General features: G+C 46.0%; 1 protein-coding gene across 3 annotated transcripts in view; it reads left to right on the top strand.

The window, feature by feature from the left end:
- Positions 1–23484, top strand: part of CRACR2B (calcium release activated channel regulator 2B) — a 49343-nt gene that overhangs the window by 6186 nt on the left and 19673 nt on the right. For all 3 annotated transcript variants that reach the window (XR_012625470.1, XM_074842599.1, XM_074842600.1), the window contains 6 exons: positions 14332–14587; positions 16020–16131; positions 18857–19031; positions 21204–21350; positions 21650–21740; positions 21871–21963. Coding sequence is in view for 2 of the 3 variants with exons in the window: in XM_074842599.1 (XP_074698700.1) it covers positions 14375–14587; positions 16020–16131; positions 18857–19031; positions 21204–21350; positions 21650–21740; positions 21871–21963 (831 nt within the window). In the remaining variant the exon portion in view is untranslated. The remainder of the gene's footprint in view (positions 1–14331; positions 14588–16019; positions 16132–18856; positions 19032–21203; positions 21351–21649; positions 21741–21870; positions 21964–23484) is intronic.

Raw genomic sequence — 23484 nt, 5'->3', positions numbered from 1 at the left:
GGCAGGGGGATATTTCAAGTTGTATCAAAGAAATGAGCGTTTCTAGAAACGGATTAACATTTACTAGTTAGGGGTGTGTGGGGGTTGGTCGGTTATTCTCTCCCATCTCTCCTTACCACCTCCCTGCTGCATCCAAGTGCAGAATCGGTGCCGACTGCGATTTGGTGACTCAACACGTTCTGACGCCTGGATCCTTTTCCTTTATTCAGGCTGGGCAAATAATGTTCAGTCTGTAATCATGCTTGAGAGCTCTCGCTATTGCCCTAGATATGGGGAGCTGTAATGATGCTTAGATTGGCTTAATCCAATTCGATCTGAAAATCCACATCTCTGAACAATAAATGTTGCATGTGGGGGGTGGTATTCAAGTGTCTTTACTAAATCAAAAACCTTTTTGGCTTCGGTGGATGAAGCCTTTTTCTTTATGTGTACCACTAAACACCCAGGATGTGCAGTATGGTTGAATTAGCATTACTATGGGAACCGTAACTTTTTGTATTTCCTGACCTTTATCCATGTAATGCTAAGGCTTCATTAATGTAGCTCCAAAATGCTATTTATTTTTGTGTGTTTGATAAGCTTTTTTGTTCTGGTCAGTATTAAGAGAAGCTTTATAAAGGACCCCAGGAGGAGATTAGAGGTGAGACAGGCTGCGAGGTGCAGAAAAGCAGTTTGCTCCCTTATTTGTGCTGTTCTAGCAGCATCCCAGCTGAGACCATGGTTCAGTGTTAAGCATCGCCTCTGCAGCAACGGTAAACAAAATGGTGAGTAAACTCTCTTGCTCAGAGACAGGTACCTCACTTGGTATGGGTTTGTTTGGGGGTTTTTGCCTCAGCTACACTGCTAGAGCCTGCCCCAAAGGATGTGTGGTCCTTGGGGCTGAGGCAAAGCTGAGTCTGTGAGGAGTGGAGAGGTGGTTGTCCTGATCTGAGAGGAGCAGAGCTGCCCTCCGGCAGCACAGAGCCCTCCCAAATGGTTCAGGGAGCTCACTGGCGCTGTTAAACCTGTATTAAAGAAAAACGTGATGGGTTGTAGTAGTCTTCATGTCCATTTTTTAGTCTGGGTTTTGAAATAATGGTCTTAAAGGCGGGCCCCATGTATTTTACCTTTGCTTTCTGCAGGTCCTATCCTTGTTGGCTGCTAGGGAGATGGGGCTGTTTGCAGCTCCTCTCTTTGCAGGTTGATGAGGTCTCTGCTGTTCAGACACAGCTGGAGTCTTCTCAGTGGGAATCGGTGGAAGAGTGGTTTTTGCTCTCTGTAGAGCCTGGGTTTGCCCGCTCCTGACTTGTATGGCAAAGCTTGTTTGCTGGGCAAATATTATCCTTGAGGGCTGACACAAAGAGGCATTTGGGGCAGGGGTGAGCAAAGGGGACAAAACCATACCAGGTGATGAAGAGCCAGCCTGCCAGGATCTCAACATGCTCTCTTTTTCCTTTGTCCCCTTCCAAGAAGTCCTCAGGCTTAACTAGTGGGAGCTGACACAGCTGAGGGCAACTTCATGCTGCCTGGAGGTCCTGGAGCTGCCCCTGAGTGACAAATCTCCCTCAGTATCTCCAGCTGTCAGCAGGCAGGGGTGTCTTGGCTTCCTTTCGGCGGTGCTGTGGGATCAAGGGACGCTTTGGTCAGTGGCAGGATAGAGGGTGGCATCTCTGGCTGCTTTAGTGAGAAAGTCCTGGGGTGTGCACCTTACCCCCGGGGTGTGTTTTACGGTGCTTTGGAAAGATGCTCCTTGCACTGTTACCTTACGCTTTGCCTTTCTCTTTTTCTAAGCTCTCTGTGCTTCTCTTTGTGAAACAGGTTGCCAGCTCTGTAAAAGTGGAATCAAACTTGAGGCAGGATTCACAGGGGAAGTTTGCCCTGTTGAAATCAGATGGGAGGTAGGCAGTGAGCTACCTACAAGCCCAGCTAGAGTTTCTCAGGGAAGGTAAGTTCAGCATGAGACGAGGGATCATCTGCTTGCTTACCACTTCTTCCCCTCTTGCCTAAGGAAGCTCCGAAACAAGTGCTTCTTCACAGCTGGGTGCAAGGCAGGATTACAAGGAATTTACCTTGGGAGCTTAATGGCAGGTTTTCTTGTGCAGCTTTTTGAACCGATGGCTACTAGCCTCTGCTGGAAAGGGGATGAGATGCGTAGGGAGCACTGCAGACCACACCTCCTAGCCTGGACCTGCTCTGATACTCTGTTTACAGTGGCAGGGTTCGTTCTCCGCTAGCTTTCTGCTGTGGAATATACTGCTGGTTCCAGGGAAGGGGAGCGATACTGTCCTGCCACTCGAGGTACTTGGGGACACCTGCAGAGAGAGAAAACAAGGTTGTGCAATGGGGTGGAGGGGAGGGAAGAAAGTCTGTCTCATTTGGACAAGAAAATTATTTGAGGAGGAAGTCTGAAGGAGCTTGTGAGTTGCTGTGTCTCAGCAGAGTTTCTCCCTAGGAACTTTCTGTTCTGACTTCCTGCTTTTGCTTTAAAGCAGCACAGCAGAACTCACTGAGTGCAGTGGCATTGTGTATCACTGCAGACAACAGTCGTTATTCCCCTGATGGAGGAAGGAAAATTTATTCCTTGGTTTTCAAGAGCCTGGAGGTGCTTAATTAACAGATGGTTAATGCTTCAGTTTGGATCACCCAAGGTCTTTGTTGAACTGAAGAAACTTGCTCTCTGTTCTGATGTGATTCTGCAGGTTGCTTAACTCTTTCTAGTGACTTATTGATTTGGGAAACTGTCGATTTAGAGTAATAGCTGCAGTGGTTATGTTTTCAAAAGTCAAGGGGAAAAAGTACATGCTTAGAATATGTGGGATTCTGATGTTTTCTTATGAAACAGATGTCTTGAGCTATTTAGATTAAAACTAAGGATTTTCTGCTGCATACTTTGTGAAGACTTAGAAATTTTTCTTTAAAAACATTTGTCAGGAAATTTTCCACTATCTCTCATAAGCACACCTACTCCCCCTGCCCCTCCTTTTCTGTAATCCTAAATCAGTGTTGCTGCTTATCAATCCTGCATCAATTCTGACTCAGTGACAGCTTTTGTCAAAGAGGGGAATATTTCTGCCCGCTCCGAGTAGTTTCACCTTTCCCAGAACAGTTGTACAAGTTGAACAAAAGCACCTCTCAGACAGCATCTGCTTTCTTTGCTCCCTGCACTAGGCTGTGCCTGGTACACAGGGAACACGTGCCCTTCAGTTGCACGTGTTATCCCTCTTTCTGGAGGAGCAGTTCAGGGCTTGTGCTGCTCAAAACATTCTTTAGTTTTCTGTCGTGTAGGAATCCGAGGCTTTTCGTATTTTGGTGTGATTGTACCCCCCGAATGAGAAAGGGAGAGGATATTTCTGATACCTTGTACGAGATCCTGGAATTCTTGGACATTCAGAACAGTCGTCTCTCTTTTGGGAGTGGGAGTGTTGACTCCCTGGATCTGAGACTTCCCCTGTGGCCCCCTCAATGGTCAGATAGCCAAGAGGTGTCTTTACTCAGGGCATGGATTTCATCCTTTTCCAGTGCACAGATTACACTGGCGTTTCAAGAAAGGTGTTTTGCATAGCACAGCCAACACGTCCTTAGCTCACAGGAAGGGGTGAATTTTCACCTTTCTCCCCGCTGTTATCAGGGTAGATCCTTAGCTGAAGGTAACCAAGTGTCCTGCACCTGTGCATATGGCCATTTTCATCTCTGTGGGGCAGAGAATGGGTTAACCATCTTCTTGGAAATTGGCTTCACCCAGCTGCCTCGGCTCTGTTTGTTGTTTTAGTAGCATTTGCAGAAAGGTCAAACTGTCCATGGGTCCCATACATTGCTCCTGGGCAACACCAATACAGCACCAGCCATGGAGAAGCTTCTGCAGGGAGTCGTGGTGCCTAGAAATCCTCTCCATATTCATTCCTACTTGTTAATCTTTGCAAACCGATTTTGTCCTTTGCAGATTCAGAATAGCAAATTAAAGCTTCTCCCTCCCCCTGGTTCTGTTGCTAACATGCAGCCCAGAAAAGATTATGGGGGTGAGATCACTGTGTCCAGTTCTCAAGGTACTGGAGCTGAATTTCCTGGGATGAGGTAAAGATGCTGGAACTTCATGCACCCCCCCTGCAGTTGTAGCCCTCCAGATAAGGAGGTTTCAAGTGCTGCAGAGAACTTGCTGGCTCAGCTGGAGAAGAAAACACTGTCTGTCACATGTATTCAGTAAGCAGCGTGAGTGGGTGCTTTACCAAAAAGAGGTTTCTCCTTTGAAAGGGGATTGGGTGGTCTGATGTTCTGGCTTGATATTTTATCCGTGTGTGTGTGTGGTGGGGGAGCTATTTGAGGACAACATAAGGCTGTGATTTTTTTTGTTTGTATGAGGCTGATTGCAAGATCAAGGATCTTACTCAACAAAGATAAGGCTCTTGCCCACTTCTGTGATCTTACACTTGTGGTACTCCACATGAGATGGGATTGTCACAGGATTTTTAGCTTTTGCACAAAGAGGGCACTGAGGCAGGTGAGGAAAACTTGCCAGGAGGGGCTTGAGCTCAGGACTCAGGTGACTGTTGGGAAACTTAATCAAGAAGTGACAGAACAAGATTGGGAGCCAACTAGAGGCAGCAGTCAACACCTTTCTTGTTCAGCATCCCAAGGTTGAGTGGCAGAAAAATCATCCTCCGTGAAGCTAACACCAGTTGTTTCTCTCTCTTACAACAGAGGTGAGAACGAGTAAAAAGGTGCCTAGAGAGGGTGACAGACTTGAACAGGGATTCTGCTGGATGAGTGTACGTAGGTAACAGCAGCCCAGGAGAGTTTCTGCTGAGGTCAGGCAAGGTACGTGGCTGCCATGGGGAGTTTCAGCTTCTTGATGGAAAGGAAAATCTTTGTTCTGGTATTTCATAGGTAGAATCTGAGGACTCAAAGGGAGGCCTGAGTTGAGTTTGGCACCCAAGTTATGGGTCTGGTGGCAGTGATAGTTGTGGGGAGAGGCCTGACCTTTGGCTGTTGAAGTACCAAGTCCAGTTCGTAGGACTGTCCTTGGTGCAAATGCACCAAATGCTGTGTCCTTTCGGCGGACTGTGTGCTTGGAGGGTGGTTCCTGCTGATGAAAAAGCAGCCTCTATTTGTGCTGAGGAACGGCCAGGCTGAACCAGCACTGTGTCTCCAGATACCCTTGTCTTCCCAGCATAAATGTGTAATGATACTTTCCTAGTATACATTTTTGGCTGTTTGTGGCTCAGAAAATATTCACCAAAACAGACATTTTGTATAATAGTCCTTTATGGACAAACTCGGGGAAGAAAAAAACAGCCACTTCTGCAGCCCATGGACAGCTGTGACATCCTCAGCATCCTGTGTCCCACGCTTTAATGGTTTGCAGAGAATTGCTTCCTCCTGTTTGATGTGCAACTGCCACCACCCGGTTTTATCTGAGGCTCCTGGATTCTTAAAGAAGACAGTGATGGGGGACAATTCTTCACCAACTCTGCCATTTGGGAATTGATTACACAGACAACTCCACAAAACTCACAATTTTGCATTTGAAGCTTTGTGTATCTGTTAGAACCTTTTATCCACTTTATTCAACAAAAGGCTGTTTCTGCATAATATATTTTTACCCTTGAAGTACTTCAAGGACACTGGAGCGTGTCTTGCTCTCCACCAGCACAGGACTGAGGTATGCATCCTTTTAGCCTAAATTTTCTCTGCAGGACACCAATTGTGGTAACATTTCTGAGCACTGGGGAAGCACCTTGTGTCTTGGTGCCTCTGCTGCTCTCGGGCTGTGGAAGGAGTCTCCGCAGCAGCATTTCTGCTGACGTGTCCTTGCAGAGCTGCCGCAGCCAAGGTGGTGCTCGACATGTGTTGAGTTTTCCTGGGTTGCATCTTTGCTGTTCAGTAACTAGAGGCACGAGCCCAGCAGGAGCGTGCTGTGCTGACTTTGGGTTGTTGTCTCTGCTACAACCTGCTCTGCACACAAGTGCTCCCTTTGCTAAAGGGGCAGGTAAGGCAGGAGGAAATGGCCAGCAACGTTCAGTTAAACAAGCTGAGGAGCTGCCCTGGATTTCTGTAATTTCTTGTAAAGACTTTAAAGAGAGCTTTAAATGCCAGCTTAGGTCTGGAGTTTGTCTTCCTTGTGGGGCATTCCTGCCCGCTGCACCAGCCCTTGGAAAAGAGAAATAGAAGAGAGCAGGGATCTCCTTTGCCTGGGCTCCCAGTGCTCACTTTTTTTGAATCAGAAGTGATTCAGCACATCTGACATCAAGTGCCAGGTCCTCTGCCTTCTCTCCTCCTTTTCCCACATCTGGGCTGGCAAAGAAAGTTTGTTTGCCTCCTGCCTACCTGCCTGGCCTGTAGGTATCAGTGCAGTCAACATGCTTGGTGTTACGCTGACGTAATCTACCTACTGATTGCTGAGCTCAAAGCAGCATCTACCTCCAACTTCACAACACTGTTAGCAGTGTTCAGCTAATGTGAATAAAGGCTGTATTATCTCTTCACAGCTAAAATATCCTGTCTTTCTCAATTATGTCCTTGAGCTAATTGTTTCTGTCCTCTAACAACCGCGTATTTGTGGTAGAACATTAACAGCAGTGGCATCAGTGGGAAACTTGATACCGCTCAGAGCCTTTTCTACTTGACTAAGTGAATGATGTTTACTCACGGCTGGCTAACCATGTCCTTTGTGGATGTGCAGCATGATCTCCAGCCTATGAAAATACAATGAATTCTTCTTCTTGAAGCCGAAGGGTACAATATTGCTGTTTTTTCCATTCCTCTGCCGCTGTGGTATATAAGATGAATCCTCATGTTGTATGGTATGAGATGTTGCAATATTCTGTTCTTCTTTAAAAAAAAAAAAAAAAAGTTGCAGGAAACCTGTAAGTCTTTATAAAGTGAAGGAATTTTTAAAAGTTCATTGTTTTTAAACTAGCTATTGCTATTTGTCATGTCTTATTGCAGGCATACTCTTTATTTTCTGAAAAATCAGCTGCGTGCTAGTTACACTAACAGATCCAAGACCATTAGCTGTTTATGGAAAAAATGCGGTTTGGATTTTGTTTTTAATTGCTGAGAATTAACTCTTGGCCCAAATATTGTTAGAGGAAAAACCGATGCTTTCTCTCTCCACTCCCCAAGCAAAACAACCCAACGAAGCCAAAACCCCGACTAGTAGGAGCGGTTCCAGTGCAAACACGCGCCCTCGGTGTTTGCGGTGCCAGCGCCGTGACACTGCGCCAGTGTGAGAGAGCTGCAGAGTGTCACTGCCTTGCGGTGGGCATGGCTGGGGAGCAGCCTGGGGGCGTGGGAGAGGGTTAGTAGCAATTTCTGGGGGAAAGAATACTGTTTTGGTATGTTGTGGATACCTATCTGTGTTGGAGCCGTATTATATTGATGGTTCTTGGCACGTGTTGGTGCTTTCTGTTGTGCTGTTGAATCAGGAAGCGTCAGTGAGTGCAGTTTTAAGAAGTTTATTTGTTCACCTCTTGAAATAAAAAAAAAGAGAAGTTACCAATCTCAAGTTGCTTTCAGATAGGAGCATAGAGTGTGCATCAAGCACGTTTCGCTGTGGCAAGTTTTTTTAGCAAAGATCAAGAAGTTGGTATGATAAGTCCTAAAGAAGGGTTCCTCTGATGAACTTGGGTGAGGGAAAATTGCAGCAGAGCACCTTTTTTAAGGTGCTATTCAGAATGAGCCCCGTGCAGCTGTCTGTGTTTCTGGGATATACCTCTGTATGGTACTGGCATATCTCCTGATGAAGTCATCCATCGATATTGCAGCCTGAGTTAGCTCAGGGCTATCAAGCTGGGCTAATCTCCTGCTGAGTAAACAACACAAAGGTTCCTGGATTCGTTCCTGTTCCCTTAAAGGGATACAATCAAGTGCAGGCAATTAAAAGAGAGAGAGAGTGAAGTGCAGCTCTAGATATTACACCTGGTTTCAGGCGCTCTGCCCAGGGTGTGTATGGGTTTCTTAGGTTTTTTTAAAGAAAAAACCCCTCACAAAACAATTGATGTTTTTCTAATTTTTCAGTGTATTTCTTTTCCTGCCATTCCCTTTGGGAAGGGAGAACCCAACAACCACCCAAACAAATTCCAAACAATGGAAACAAATTTCCTAGAGAAGGGAAAGAGCAAAATTAATTTTGAACAAAGCACACTGAGAAATAACTCTTTTCTTTCTGCTCTCCTCTCAGCCTCTTCAGGCATGGTGGCAGAGCCTTTTAAAAAAATTTCCATCAAACGGGTGCCCAGTGCCTTTGAGCAGCTTTTGGAAGTTCAGCCTGTGTGGAAGCCAGTCTGACATGGGGGTCGGTGTCATTCCCTGGCAAGATCTCTGCTCTACCTTCACCTGCTCAGATCTGTATGGCTGTAATTTTGTCAGTGCATTTAGAATATGTGCTTTTTGTATGCAACTAGGATAATAATTTTAAATATGTGTATTTGATACTGAATCTCACAGTACTATAAAATCTGGGATGTGTAGATGTGACTGTGTCCTACAACAAACACTTTTTCTAGTAATTATTGGCTTTCAAAACATTGGGAAGGAAAAGGAGGTAGAACAAACAAAGCAAGTGACAGATGTTTGATATAAAATGGTATAAGGGCCTGTGAAGCTTTTATTGCCCTTTTCTTTTAAAATGTACACGTTACTCAGCGGCTCCTGAGTGATGTTCCCATTCCATGAGCAAGCAATGAATGCTTTGTACTACTGCATCTTGGCGTGCTTTTGCTGTGATTTTGTTATTTGCTGAAGCAACAGGCTTCTGCTGCAGGGATCCCTTACCCCAGCCCTTCATCTCCTTCTCTTTGTGTAATGTCTTCTCACGCACAGGACCAAACCTGTCTCATCCAGCGTATGCATCAAGAGCATGATCAACGCACACCTAAACACCCCATGAATTCCTTCCTCTAAAGTTGTAAGACTTTTTCTGCACCAGGGGTAGAAAGGAAAGGGGGTGTGTTCTTCTGATCTGTTTAAATAAATGGCTTAAATATTTAACTTTAGTATGGGGGTGTTTTTGTTCTTTCTAAGGCAAAGATAGGGGAGGATGTCTTTTGAGAAACTGCCCAGCAAGTATCTGAGCACTTTAGTTTGTGGTACACCTTGGACACCTACTATGTACCTACAATGATTCTTTCTTTAATATTCCCTTCTACCACCATGTCACCAAAAATTCAGTGCTACAGGAAAGCGAAAACTTTCCCTTATAACTCTACAGGACCCAAACACCGGACTTGCTCTGTAATCCTGGGTAAACCACTTAGCCCGTTGTGCTTAGTTTTTTCCTCCTTCATTAACTGTTGATTCATTGTCTTGCACTGGGGCAGGACTGCTAGGAATGCTGTGGATTCAGTGCGTGTACAGTGCCCGGTGGTGACTGGCATCAGCTAAGGACCAGCTGTGGAAAAATCTGGCTGCGCTCCCCACTTTCCTTTCCTCCTTGTCACCAGGCTGTGGAAAGAAAAAAAACACCCCGAAGTTGTCATGTGCACATGGTGGTCACGGTCACATAGATAAGTGCTTGGCTGTTGATAGCATTTTAGCCATGACTTTTCTTTACCTCCTTAATACTGCTACAACAAGAAGCTTTCCGAGACAATAAATCAGAAACCATGACCCTGTAATGCTACCTTGAAAGTAGTATCTCCCCTTACCAGGAAGAGCACCTTGGGTCTGTTCTTCTGTTTGTTGAAATTTGCAATTTCTTCAAGTTCTGTGTTGAAGTTTTTCATTCTTCAGCTTTGAGGCTTTGAAACTATTTTGATGCTTGAGTTTCACATGTAATTATCAGTCTCCAGGAACTGAGTCTTAAAATAAAGTGCCAGCTGTCACAAGCATCAGAACCAAATTGGAAGAGCTGACAATCTATTAGCATAGGCAGGTGACGTGACTTACCCAGGGCCATATGGCAAGCTGAGTCAGGATTAAAATTCAGGTCTTATGATTTCCCCAAAGAATGCCATGCCCATGGGATCCAGCTGACTTTCTGGCCCAGCTTTGCACAGGACAAACTTCAGTTTATGCCTCAGGTGGTTAAAATATGCGTGTAAGACTGGTCTGAGTTATCTCTGTGCGGAAATAAAAGACCTGGTGTTAGCTGTCTTCACTGGCAGTCGAATTTCCTGTGCTGTGTCTGAGATCTGTGTTTGCTTTCCAGGCTCTGGGAAAGTTGTCTTGCAGGAACAGGTGAATTTTTGCTTGCTGGGCCCCAGCATACACTGTGGCAGGAGATATCTGGTCTAATCCACAGGTCCTGAAGACTGACTTTCTCTTGAGCTCTGTATCGGGTTATCCAGATGTTGGATACTACCCGAATCTGGACTGTGCAATATCAGAGCTGGCTTTGAGCACAGGCAGCCAAACCTCTGGGTGGGGGGGAAGAGAGAACATTATGCACCGAGGCTTGCCAGGGTGATTGGAGTCTGTTGGTGCCCCTGTGTTCCTGGCACTTCCATCTTTCTGGTAGATCTCCCAGGCCCTGGGAGAGGAGTTTTTGGTCTCTGCCATGGTTCCCAGGTGTGAAGGTGGCAGGAAACACTTGTCTGAGCTGAAGCTGGGACTCCATCTCTTATGGAGTGGGTGCTGGTCAAACCATGTACCCAGAAAACTGGAATAGTCCTGTGAAGCTTTGTCAGCACCTACTGACTGCAGCAGGCACCCTGTTTCTATCAGCACATTCATGTGAATGGTGAGTGTTTTCATCTGGATTCAAAGGGAGGCTGGACAAGTGCCTTGGAAGGCGAGGGAGGAACCACATGGCTCAGGAATTGCCCCAGGCTGACAGTGGCTGGAAGCTCTCAGATCTATTCAGGGAAGCCTTCTCTGTGCTTGCCCTGCTGTTACTCTTCCCTCACCAGCCATTTATGGCCACCGTTGAGGGCAAGACTCTGGGCTAGGAGTACTCTGCTGTGTCCTATTGCGGATGTTCTTATGATGGAAATCAACAGCCCAAGATACAGAGATTGTCCTGACTCCAGGCTAGGTGTGGAAATAACGGGTGCTGACTCATTGACTACCTTGTAATGCCTGAAGACACCCGCAAAAATTAATCCTGTCTCCTGACAGGTTTTGGTAACAGCCCCTGGCTTTGCTGCTGGAGGTGGCTTGGCTGCATCTCACTGGGGGAGCCTGGCAGGTTTGCCTGACCAAAAGCATTAACTGCCCGTACCTATCTTCTCTGCGCTCTCCACTTGTGTCAGGCAAGCATGGCTCTTCCCACGCTGATCTTTCTGCACCCAAGCGAGCTCTGCTGGCCTCACTTTTGGGTACCTGTCCACAGTTTTTAGTACTCTAGTGACCGCAGCCTCTTTCAAAGTTGTCCTTCAGTGATGTTCTGCATCTTGCTGATGAGGCTGCTTCCCCAGTAGTTTGCAGTGATGAACTGTAACTGGGGAAGGTATGACAGCACTTGATAGACTGAGATCTGCTTTGTGCCTCATGTCCATTTATACCATGCAATGCCCTTACAAACAGGGATGGGGACAAGCCTCTCAGTCAAAGCCCTCTGGGAGAGAAGTCCACCAGAGCTGCTGTGTGTTTTGCTTACTGGGACTCGTTCTTATTTGCTGATTTGTTCCTCTACAAGTGCTGTCTCATCATGAAAGAGCCACATCTGGCTTGAAGCCACTTGAAGCAGCTTGAATAAGAGACTCTGCGCTCTGAACACTGAATTAATGGGCTTGGTCTTTTACATGTGAGTGAAATCCTTTCAGACTCTTGTCCATGTCAGGCTCCCAGCTCTTCTAATTAAGAGGCTTTTAGCTCAGCCAAGGTTTGGGAGCTACAGTACAGCTGGGCTTTTGATAAAATGAGGAAATGCTAGAGGTAGGGACGTAATGGGTCCAATTTCAGCTTGCAAATATGTCTCAGAGAGAGAACAGAACATACTCCTTGTACAACCTTTTTGCTGCAGCAAACGTCATCTGCATGGACTGATCCCGTTTTTGAAACAGAAATGATGAAGCTGATAATAAGAAAGTAAGATCTTACTTTATTTCTGGGGACTTCAGTGACTCTTAGGCAGCTAGAGGGACGCTTCAGAAAACTTATTTTTTATTTACGCTTATTCTGTCTGTTTTCTACAGTCTTGTCATGGCTCTTGCTTTGAACTCCCGTTTTGTTTCCTCCCCTGTGCTCACAGGTACAAGGTGCTACTTGTGCTGAGTCTGTGGCTTCGTGGAAGGAATGGGTTTGGCAAAAAGCTTCAGCAAGGTGGCCTGTAGCAGCCAATAATTATTCATCAGTGTGGCTGTGTGATTCCTCACTGTAATCACATGTAAAATTTATGCAATATAAGATATTTGGGTCTTTTTTTCTTTCAAGGCTGGATTTACAACTTTTACTTGAATGTGAAAAGTAAGCTGGAGTTCTTTCCAACTTCTTTACTACTACCATGTACAGACTTGCCATCAGAAGCAAGCTGATTGTCCAGCTAATGGATAGAATCAAGCTTTGGTCTCCAAATTTTGCAGTGTTGGCTCCATAACACACACAAAAAAAAGTTTGGTAGGAGGGTTTATTTGAAGAAGAGCAAGAGAGAAAGACACTTCTTGCTTTTCATGCTTTCTTCCCTCCTTTCCTCTGCAGTATTCCCCAAAGCTTGGGTCCAGCTCTGTGTCCATTGCTTGCCAGGGATGTCTGCTTGACTAGAAACATATAATAGTACCCATTTATAGGCAGTCTTCTAAAGAGTTTCAAATAAATATCCTCTCAAGTGACACTAAATGGTGGTGCCCTGAGAAAACACTGATTTGAAAGGGGGAGTGAAGCGTTCTGCTTGTTCTTTGAAGCAGAACCACCCTCTGGCTCACGAACCAGCAGTAATAAATGGAGTCAGATAGCATGGTACATAATTGCCTTCTGCTTTTATGTCAGCTTCATATAGTTCTTGCATGTGACATTTTTCCTGGCCATCATGCTCTTTATCCTCCCATTGTACTAAGAGTGCAAACAGAATTAACTTGTTTGTTATCACAGCATCTGTATGTGGCTTTTAATTTCTTGGAGATTAAAAAAAAAAACCAACCACCCTCAAGCCCTTTTTGTCTAGTACTGTTTAAATCTGCTCTCAGCCTGCTTGCACAGCTCACTTCTGCCCTGCAATGCAGAACACAGATCCGCAGAAGAAGTCTAAAGCAGTCAGTGCAACAAGGCTTAAAAAATGTGGTGGTGTTGCTGAAGAAAAGCTGTCTGGAGGGTGCTACGTGGAATCAGTAAGTCACAAGTTGGGTCGGGGTAGGGATGTGTTGTACACATCTTTACACTCACAGTGTAAAGCTTAAAGGGTTGCTGTCATTCCTAGCCTTTTTGGTTTCGGTACTTGTAAGTAATGGGAATTATTTTCTTTGGCCTCTGAAATGTCTCCATAGTCATGTGGTTTCCTTCCTATAAAGGTGAACATTTCAGATTAAAATTCTGTTTGGCAGCTTATGAGCTCTCAAAACAGAGGCTGGAAGGCAAGGAGGGTAGGAGTACCCAGCTTATTAAATTTTTCCCAGTGTAGGAATTGTCTGGCCTTTCTTTGTGCTGTAGTAACATGAAAGGAGATGGAGTTACTGTTTGGGAAGCAGTAACAAGAAAATGTCAGAGGTGGAAGGCCAGCCAGGGGACCTGGGCGGGAGAGGGCTGGGAGAGACGTTCCTTCTTCTCTTGGTCGCTTGCACAGATCTTCTTCCTGTCTGCCTTCATCCTGCTCTGAGTTCTTGCAGTTGTGATGCAGGTTTGGTGTTCAGAGATCCACAGAAAAGCAACAGGAGGAGGAAAAGCGCGTGTTATTACCAGAGGAACCAGGACCAGAGAGAAGCATCCTGGCCAGGGCATCCAGGGAGCTGTGTGGGAGCTGGGAGCTGGCCCTGCTCGCGGTGTTCAAACCCCTTGTCTCAACCATGCTCCCATGCAGATTTACCTGTGTGCTTTAATATTCCCTTCCCGTCATCTCATCTCTGCTAAAACCTTCCCATGGGACCTGGCTTTCACCAGCAGAGAACTCTGACTGCCTGTGGGTCTGAGCCAGAGGAGGACAGATGGCGAAAGAACATCCTTGCTCGGTGCAGGGTCTGGAGCCCATCACAGCGTGGAGGGTTAGGGCAGTGTGGTAGGCTTGGTTACACCCACGTGTGTGAAGTGTGTGCCTATGTGTGCTGAGTACCTCTGACACAAACTCCCTCCCTTCCCCCCCTCCCTGCAGTAACAGAGCATAGAATCACAGAGTAGTTTGGGTTGGAAGGGCCCTTTAAAGGTCATCCAGTCCAGGTGCAGATACTGAATATTGTTCTTTCAAACCAACAAGGCATGTGAGTAGATGGTGTGTGGGGTGGAAGTGGAGGGTCATGTTTGACTGGGGTTTCTCTGTTTCCTGTCTGGCAGCTCTTTCGTTTGCCCCTGCCCTGGGGGAGAAGACTTTGAGAAGATGGAGAATCAGAGGGGAGCACTCTCGGGATATGTCCGCTGGGAAGGAGAAGAGGACGGGGATGAGGAGGATGGGGTGGCTCCTGGTGCTTCCCCTTCCAGCCAAATAGGCAAACTGGAAGATGTGCAGGTGGAGATGCTGGAGAAGGCAAGGGAGCTCTTCCAGCTGTGTGACAAGGACGAGAAGGGTTTTATCACGAAGGTGGACATGCAGGTGAGGGAAATAAATCCTTCCCCTTTCCTGGAAGGAGCTGTAAAGTCATGGGTGGCGGAAGAGGGGAGAATGTATCATGTCTTTACTTCTGGCAAGTGTGGGTGTGCACGTGGGCTCTGTCTCATTCAGATTTCTGGGAGCCAAACTCTGCCACAGCCAGCTGATAGGAACTGAAAATCCCAGGAGGGCCTTGGACCTCCAGGGAGTTCTTGGGACAAGTGGGACTGCAATTCCAAATCTTTAAGGAATGCATAAAATGAAAAAATTTGCAACAGTTCCTACAAACATTAAGCATGCAGTGGATGGCAAAGCTGGGGGAAAAAAAATCTTCGGTTTAATTGAAAAAAACAAAATGACAACCCCCCCAAAAAAACCCACACAGTCAACAATGAAAAAAAATCCACCAACCTCTTCACAAACATCTGTATAACTTTTTTGTCTCAATCATAGCTAAAGCCTGATCACAAAAATTCACTATAAGCCTGAACTATAACTTTGCTCTAGGATAATGTGGTTTGTTGCTTTCTGTTAAGAACTGTTCTTAGTTGTTAGCAGAATCTCTATAGTCCTTTGTGAGTTTTGTTTTAACGGTTTATCAGGAAGGTTACATGTGAATTGTTTTCCTCCTGTCCCATCTCTCCCTCCATCTGTAATTAACACTTGGCAGGTCCATGCTGGTTTAAATATTGACTCACTTTGTTTTGGGTTGCGTGATGCCTAATTTTGTATAGTTACACTAATAAATATTTATTAGGCTTTTATCTAAAGCTGTATGTTTAAAGCTGTAAGTAATGAGGTTTTAGCCTACACCTCTTGTTATTTGGAAGCTTCTTCGGGTGCCCCTTCGCACTAGGTGCTTTGCACATGTATTATGAAGGGAAATCTCTTTGCTCCTTGTCTGTGTTGTGGGGATAATAATACGGTCCCAACAGGCAGAAGATGACAGGAGAAAGCTAACTCTCTGTTATGGACTGAACGTTTTGTTTATGATCTGCAAGATTTCCTGCAAGAGCTGGGAACTGAACCCAGGCACCCACAGCTCTGTCCTCCCTCTCTGGCCAACGAGATGGAGTTGTACCTGATGTGCCCAGAGAGAGCTCTCGGGAGCAGCAGGGGTGCCAGGAGGCTGGCAGTGGTTCTGATGTGAGAGAGGAAGAGGGTTGAGCTCCCTCCAAACAAAATAACGCAAAGTTCCCTTTCTGAAGTCCTGGTTGAACCATCCTGAACCATTACTGAATGGAAAGTGTCGCTGTATCAGTGGGCCCAGACAGGTCTTTGTGTCACCACTCAGCTGTGCTGGCAGACTGTCAGTCAGGATGCGGTGCTGAAAGGGCACACCGCTGCGGGTCAGAGCTGAGGATGGCAGGGACAGGAGTTAGTCCCAGGGAAGACGAGTCATGCCTTAATTTTGTTCGTTCTTTTGTTTTTGCAGCGGCTCCAGAGTGAACTGCCCCTAACCCCTGAGCAGCTGGAGACTGTTTTCGACAGCTTGGAACAGAACAATAATGGATACCTGACACCTGTGGAGTTCAGCATGGGACTAGGTAAGGACTGCACAGAGGCAGGGGAAGGAAAAATCCCCCCTGTGATGTTTTAGGTCGGTAAGAAAGAAAGTGCAGTGGTTCTGCTGAAGCTGTACCAGCTGTGCAAGGCAATGCCCCATGCTTATGTGAGTATCGTTGGAGGAGGTGTGTGGGCAATACTGTTATGCCCTTTCCTGGGCTTTGTGTTGCCTTTTTCCACAGCTGTTTCCTGCCTACCCTGGAAGAGCCAGCTTCTGAACATCTCCTGCTGGAGATGGTACATACTGCAGCCTGTATCTGGCTATCTGTTCCACAGTTGTTCATCTGGATAAGGACCCCCCTTGGGTGAGGGGACAGAAATATGCCCCTTGGCAACTGTCTCCAGCTGGCAGCAGTGCTGTTGAAGGATTTTAGTCGGAGTCCTGTTAGTAGGCTAGCACACTGGCAAATGAGCTTTTGTTTTCCTCTTACTGTTGTCTTTTCCAAACACTAGGAGAATGCTCATTCTATACCAGAGCCGTTATCCAGTGGCACAAGCAGTGCAAGAGGTGTTAAGGAGGAGGAAAGGCCTTAGCACTAATAACCTTTGCTGTAGGTGCTTAGTTGTCTTAGCTGGTTGTAAGCTCTCAGAAAATCTGCACCCTGTTAGCAGCTTCCTTGGACATGTAGAGGTGTTAACTGGATCAGGACAAAGCAAGTGAACCAGGTGGTTCAGGATTTTCAGAAGTGATTGAGGGGGGTCCTGAATTGCAGTGTCCTGATTGCTCAGACTGTGGCTGCTCAAGGTTTTCTCACAACTTAGAGAGAGGGGACTTTTTGGTGCTTCAGTTTGAAGGCCAGAAACAGCCACCCCTGAAAGGAGAAGCTGTAAAGCTTTCCTTGGAATAAACAGGCCAGCCTGTTCAGGGAATGTGTTAACGCCCTGCGTGCCTGCTGACTATGTCCCTTTCTGCCTTGTGCCCCTGCCTGTGGGGGTGAAGCCTTGTTGTCTGGTTCTGCTGCCTTTGCCAGAAACAAGAGTCACCTCGGGAGCATGGGCTTTCCTGCCCAGCACTGTGTAGAAGGTGAACACGCACCATTTGGGCACCTTGGCACCCACAGCGCCCTCTGTGTTACAACTGGGTTATCCCCAAATCTCATTGTTTGAGGCATTTGTCCCAGCCATAGACCACAGGGTACCTCCCTCAGTGCCGTTGCTGGGAGAGGTAGGCGAGATTTCTCTTTGTGTGAGCCACCAGTTGTCAGGTGCCACCCTGCGCTGGCAACCTGGCTGTATGGGACTTGCTCCAGTCTAGGCAAAACACTTAATTTCAGCATTTCTTTTCTTTATGGTCATTTTCGTGTCTGGCTTCATTGAAATCCTTCTCAGACTTTGCCCCTAACTCAAGCGTTTCACCTGGCACATTGCTGTCTTCCTTCTGGAGTGTGCAGGAGGGAAATCAAAGGAAGCGATTCAAGGTGCAATCAAGTCTGCTTCTTGAGAGGGCTCCTTGCGTGGCCTCTGAGAGGTTACAGGGTGCATCTGCACAACTGACAAAAGAACATACATCTAAATTGTTCAATTTAAAGCAATCTGAAATCCTTCTAGGATGTCAAAACAATCTTTAGATCATTCTCTACCTCAATTTTCCTAGCTGTAAAAGTGACATAATGAGACATAATGAATCTTTCTTTAAAGCAGACATCCAAAGTGCCTAGTCTAAGCCCATCTCCTTAATTAACTGTCTGAGCCTCAGGCTTTAAACTGAGCAGGGCTTGTATCTCCACACTGCAAGCTTTTCTACAGCACGTTTTAAGAGCAGGAGAGAAGTGGCTACGTTCTGGACATACGGAGCTAGGAAGTGGTGGAGTTAAGTCTCTTGAGGTACACAAAGAGCGGATATTTTTCCCCTTAGAGCAGCTTCATGTTCTCATCTGTGCTCTGAACATCCTTGGCTCCCGGCCTTGTAGTTGGGATGTAATTTCTGCTTTTTGAACAGATATGTTTTGGAAAGGAAGAGTAGCTGCTGATGGAGGTCTGACCTCTGTATACAGGATGGGGGCCTGCATTCTGGATAGGATGGCTTGATTTGTTTCTTTGAGAAGAATCTGTTCCCAGCACCAGTATCTGTCACATGCCTTGCACAGTACGAAGTTCTCATGGCATTAGTGTCTCAGCATGAAGCAGGATCCAGATAGCTGGAAGCTGGAAGTACGTGGGATGGGGCAGGAGGGGCTGCTCAGCGGTTAAGTTCATTTTGTTCAGACACTCTACACAATCCCAGCAAGAGGCGGTCCTTGTCCCGTAGCACTTGAATCAGAACAGATGTCGCACATGAGAAGGGAGGGGCAATGATCTCCTCCTCACTTTTTTTTAGCTGAGGAACTGAGGCACGGTGCTATTCCATGCGGGGCTTGCGGGATCGTTGACGACTGAACCCACAGCGCTGCTCCCTGGGAGTGAAGTGACCTGATGCTGAGAACCCAAGGCCGTGGGGGTAGATCATCTTCATGCAGATGTGAGCAGAGCCCTTACAGCCTGTTGTCGGGCTGGGAGCCAGTTTCAGTCCCAGCATTGCAGACTGGACTGACATCACTCGGGACATCAGAACGGAGGCTTTTTACTGACCAGGAGCTGTGTTCTACCCCAGCAGCGTGCAGGCAGCTTCTCGTGGAGCTCTGTCAGGCTGCTGTTTAAATAACAGCTTATTAAGTGACATCCAATTTGACTTTCCTTATTCTCCTTCTTCCCTTCTCCTTCCACCAGGAAAATTACTAGGGATTGAATTGTGTCAAGGGGCTGGGAGAATGGATCACTCCAGACACGAGGAGACCTTTGAGTCAGGCTGGTCAGATGACTTGGACCCGGCAGATGATGATGATGAAGAGAAACGATTCTGTTCCATGATGGAGCAGCTCGGAGCAGCCCAAATGTTTGAAGAGTAAGTAGGGGAGTCTCATGGCCTTACTTCTACCCTGTTTTGATCTTGCAATACCAAAGCTTCAAAGTACCAGCAAAGACCAAAGATGCGAACTGAGCTACTTGGGCTTTCTGTACTGCCGTCTTAGGTTTTCATATGCTTGGTAACAAATGCAGTGAAGTCTGGGTTTTCTCATCAGTTATCAATTACTTTTAGTGCCGTGCTTTTTGCAAATATTTTCCCAAGCTAGAGTTCATACCACAGCTGTAAAATGTAACAGTTGGTGGCATGGAAGCCCATCTGCATGCAGCAAATGAAAAGAAGCATGTGGGGGTTAGACAAGGTAAGGAGGATGAGTGTGCTGTCTGTTCCAAAATGACTGTTCACATATGTTCAGACAATCTTAGTTCTAAGAGTCTCTGTGAAAGAGACTTTGAGTCCCAAGCTCAAGGGGCTGCTTGGGACTGGGCTGATCTTGAAGAGTGTGAAAGGCTAAACTGGGCAAGGGATGCTCACCTGAGCCTTGAAACTTTATATGAATGCCCTTGCATGTGGCCTCAGTAGAGTCTGCCGGCCCCAGTGTCATCCAGCCTTTTTTTAGGGCCTTCCCAAGTGAAGCATTATGGTTATATACTGGTTCTTACTGGTTCACGTCTGCTGGGACTGGGGTGCCCAACTGCATCTGTAGCAGCTCTTTTTTTTTCAAGCATCGTAGTCCAACAGTGTTGCCTGTTTGCAGGGAGCAGCCCAGGTAGGGACAGGAGGCAGACAGCATTGGAGACAAAAGCTGAGAGTGAAGGAGTTTGCTGCTTTCAGAGCTGCATCTGTCATGAAACAGGTTTTTTTTGTCTCATTTGCATTGTGATGCAAAGCACCTGCGTGTTTCTTTTAATGTTAAACAACTTCTCCTGTCCTGAAAAATTCTGGAAAGCTGTTATGCCTCAAATAATGGGGTGGCACTGAAAGGCCATGTTACTGTTCTGGAAAAACAGTCTCTGCTGTTTATAACTCTGCTTTGAGAAGCATCAAGTCCTAAAGTGGTATTATTTATTTTGACCACTTACTTGCAGTTTTATGCAGTGAGTTCAGTAGCTACTTCATGTCATGCTTTTGTGCCAAGCCAGCTGTTGTAAAGAAGTAATATAAAACAGAAGCTAATTGGGGTCAGAGCAGGAATCTGAACTGTCTTCACTGTTTTTGCTAGAAAGAAATGGTTTTGTTTATTTATGGGACTTAGTATGTTCTTTTATCTAAAACACGAAGTTTTGATGAAGTGCTAGTAACTTTTTCAACTTGGGACAGAAAAAGGAGGCTATCATGCAATGGTGGCAGGGGGAATCAAGAGCTTTTTGGTTGGTTTTTTTTGGTTGGTTTTTCACAAAGACTATCAAGGGAGACAGATACGTAGACAAAGAAAAGTAGCTATTTGGATAATGTTTACAGGTATAATTATTCTGTATATTTCAAGGCAGTTCCTCCAAAGTACTTCATGGATTTAAAAAAAAAATTAAAATAGTAATGAAAGGCTCTTCCCTAAAAAGAGGCATGAAGTGATGACTTGTTGGGAAAGAGTAAGTTAATAAGTGCTCAGTTCAAGTTGCGATGAATTAAATGCCAAAACAGTGTAATCACTATTGCAGGTTCATTAAAAAGAAGACTTTGGGTTTTCAGGGCTTCCTCCATTATTATCCTGATGTGACACCTGGGCAAATTTGCTTCTTTTTTTTGTGCCTCAGTTTCCAAACCTGTAAAATAAAATAAGAAGGACTAGTACAGCCCTGGTATGAGAAAATCACCTACGTGATGTGTGCTAAAATCCCTGAGCTATAGCAGTTTGCTGCTTGACCATAGCTCACAGCAAATTTGCTGAATGTTCATCTCTTCGAGTCTTGATTTAGACACGAAATGTGTTATTGCTGAATACTTGGAAAAATAATCATTCCAGGTTTGGTTCCTAGATGACTTTTCTTTTCCTCTTTCAGATGACTTCCTTTATTTTAACCTTGCAGTAGATCTCACTCCACATGCGTGCTCTGGCACTGTCCAAGTTCCCTCTTAGCTGTGATGGTGCAATGGAGGTCGTCACAGAAGGGCAGTTTGTGTGTCCCCAGTGCATGTTGGAGTTGGAATAACAGTCCATAAGATGACACAGAAATTCATTTGCTTTCTTTCTCTCTTGTATGCTTGCTCCAGTCCACGTGAGATTCGGGAGCTCTGGGCTCGGCTACGAAAGGAGCGTCCGGAACTCTTATCCAATTTTGAAGAGTTTCTGTTGCGTGTTTCATCATACATAAGGGAGGTGAATCACGAGAAGGAGTCTATGGAACAGGCATTGAAGCGGTAAGGAGAACTTCATGGCCATTTGCTGTCAGGAATCACCCAATACTTGGATGCTGCCTCAAATGCAAGGAGAGACTGCGTTGCAGGATGCAGAGATTTCTCTTGCTGTAATAAAATGACTCTTGATCTGATCCCCCCGGGTTTGTACTGCATCGGTGCCCACCCATAACATTTGGTTGGGTTAAAATCCCACTCATGCCACGCAGCTGTTAGTGGGAATCTGCTTCCCCACTCCTCTCCTGATTCCTTTCTGTATTCTTGTTCTCCCTCCTGACCTGTGTGCACCCTGCCTTTTGTAGGAAGGAGACAGACCATGACCGAGAAGTCAGGTGCCTTTATGAAGAAATGGAGCAACAGATCAAAGCAGAAAGGGAGAGGCTGATCTGCCAGGTACCTCATCTCTCTTGGCTGAAGTCAAACTTCCTCTGGTCTGAAGCAGAGGTGGCAGCTCACCTGGCCACAGAACAGCTATTTCCGTGCTGGGTGCTGTATGCACAGCTGTGTATTTTTACCTCTGCAGGAAGCACTGAGACATGACAGGAGCAACCTGCTCCAGAAGGAACTGCGCAGCAAAGAGCAGGAGCTGGAGAAAATCCTCTACCGTCAGAAGAAGGTAACAGGCCCCAAATCCTTTCTAAAGCAGCACATCCCCTTCTACTGTCCTTCTGCTAAGGCCTTTTCTGTCTGAGAATGGTTTTTGTCTGCTGAGGGTTGGTGCTAGCTAATCTGGTACTAGTTAGTCTAGTTCTCTCCTGTCTCTGAAGGTGTTGAAGTGGTTTGTCAAGCAACTGATTTGTCTTCAACTGTAAGGTCTTCCTGTGAATGTTTTGTCTATGCACTTCCTTATCTGCTTTGTTTTCTCTTGCCGCAATCTTCCTATCAGTTGTACAATAACTGTTTGACAAGGAAGACGGGGTAAACATTTGGAAGTTGTGGGTTTGGAGCCTTTTGCGGTGTGTAAGAAAGATGTGTATGGATGTACAAGAGTCAGATTTCTCTAGTTTGTGTTTTCTGGCCGCTCCAAAATAACCCAGAGTGAACAGTTCTGTGGGACTTAGAGCTGTACGTACTGTATATTTACATTTCAGCACCTAATGACGTACTGATTAATCAGTCACAGAAAAGATCAAAGGAGAAACTTTTTGTTAGCTTGCAGTCCCTGGCATGAACGTTTGTATGGGTTGGTCCGTTCTCGATGTCTTTTTCCTTTTTGTCTGAAGAACTGAGACATGAACCCTGCAGAATCAAGTCATGGGAGGCACCTGTAAGATGCTGGCGACTGGGGGTATCCAGGCTGGATACCTAGCTGTGATGTGGATGAAACAGCACTTCTCTGAAATCATCAGCTCTTTGTGCAGCAGCTGGAAAAGCCAGCAAAACCTCGGTCCTGTCAGGAAGGATATTGAGGATAAGATAGAGGACATAATTTTCCTGCTGCCCACACTCTTGATGTGCCTCAATTGGCGTGTGCAGTTCTGGTCTCCTCTAACTCCACTGTGTCCTCCTTGAGTATCAAGATACAGAGAACTAATATGATTAAGGAAATCAGCATCTGCCTGGGGGAGAGAAACTAGGAAAGCTTAGACTTGATTTTGGAGAGGAGGAGACTGAGGGAAGATATAAGTGACCTTTATGGACTCAGGAAGGTGGTGGATAAGGTCCACATAGAACTGTTATTCCCTAAATCCTGCAACAGCAGAGCTGAGGGACACTCAGTGAGACCAGTATGAATTTGATTTACCCAGAGATTAGTGCTGGATTTTTTTGCCGCAGGAGGCAGGCAGTATCAGCAGTTCAAAAATGGACTGGACAAACAAATGGACAACAGGATTGTAAATGTTTATTAAAAGGAGGTGTAGTCAGGGATGTGGTCTCTAACATCCTTAGGCCAGGGACCATAGTTGCTGGGGCTGGATGAGGGCAATGGACCACAGTTAGGTGTCCAGGCATGCTCTTCCTAGGTAGCATCCCCTCTTGCACTGGGCTACATGGACACTTAATCTTAATTGAATGGTCATTTCTGATGCTCTTAACTCTGGGGCTTGTACTAAGCTGGGCAGATAATCAGGTCCCTCTTGTGGTGTAAGACCGGTATTGTGACTGTGCTGTTCTACGGTGTCGCTTCCAAGTACGG

Source organism: Strix aluco, chromosome 16, assembly GCF_031877795.1.
Source record: "Strix aluco isolate bStrAlu1 chromosome 16, bStrAlu1.hap1, whole genome shotgun sequence".
NCBI lineage: Eukaryota > Metazoa > Chordata > Aves > Strigiformes > Strigidae > Strix > Strix aluco.
Note: the sequence above shows the minus strand (reverse complement) of the source record. Positions and strands in the feature narration are given on the sequence as shown.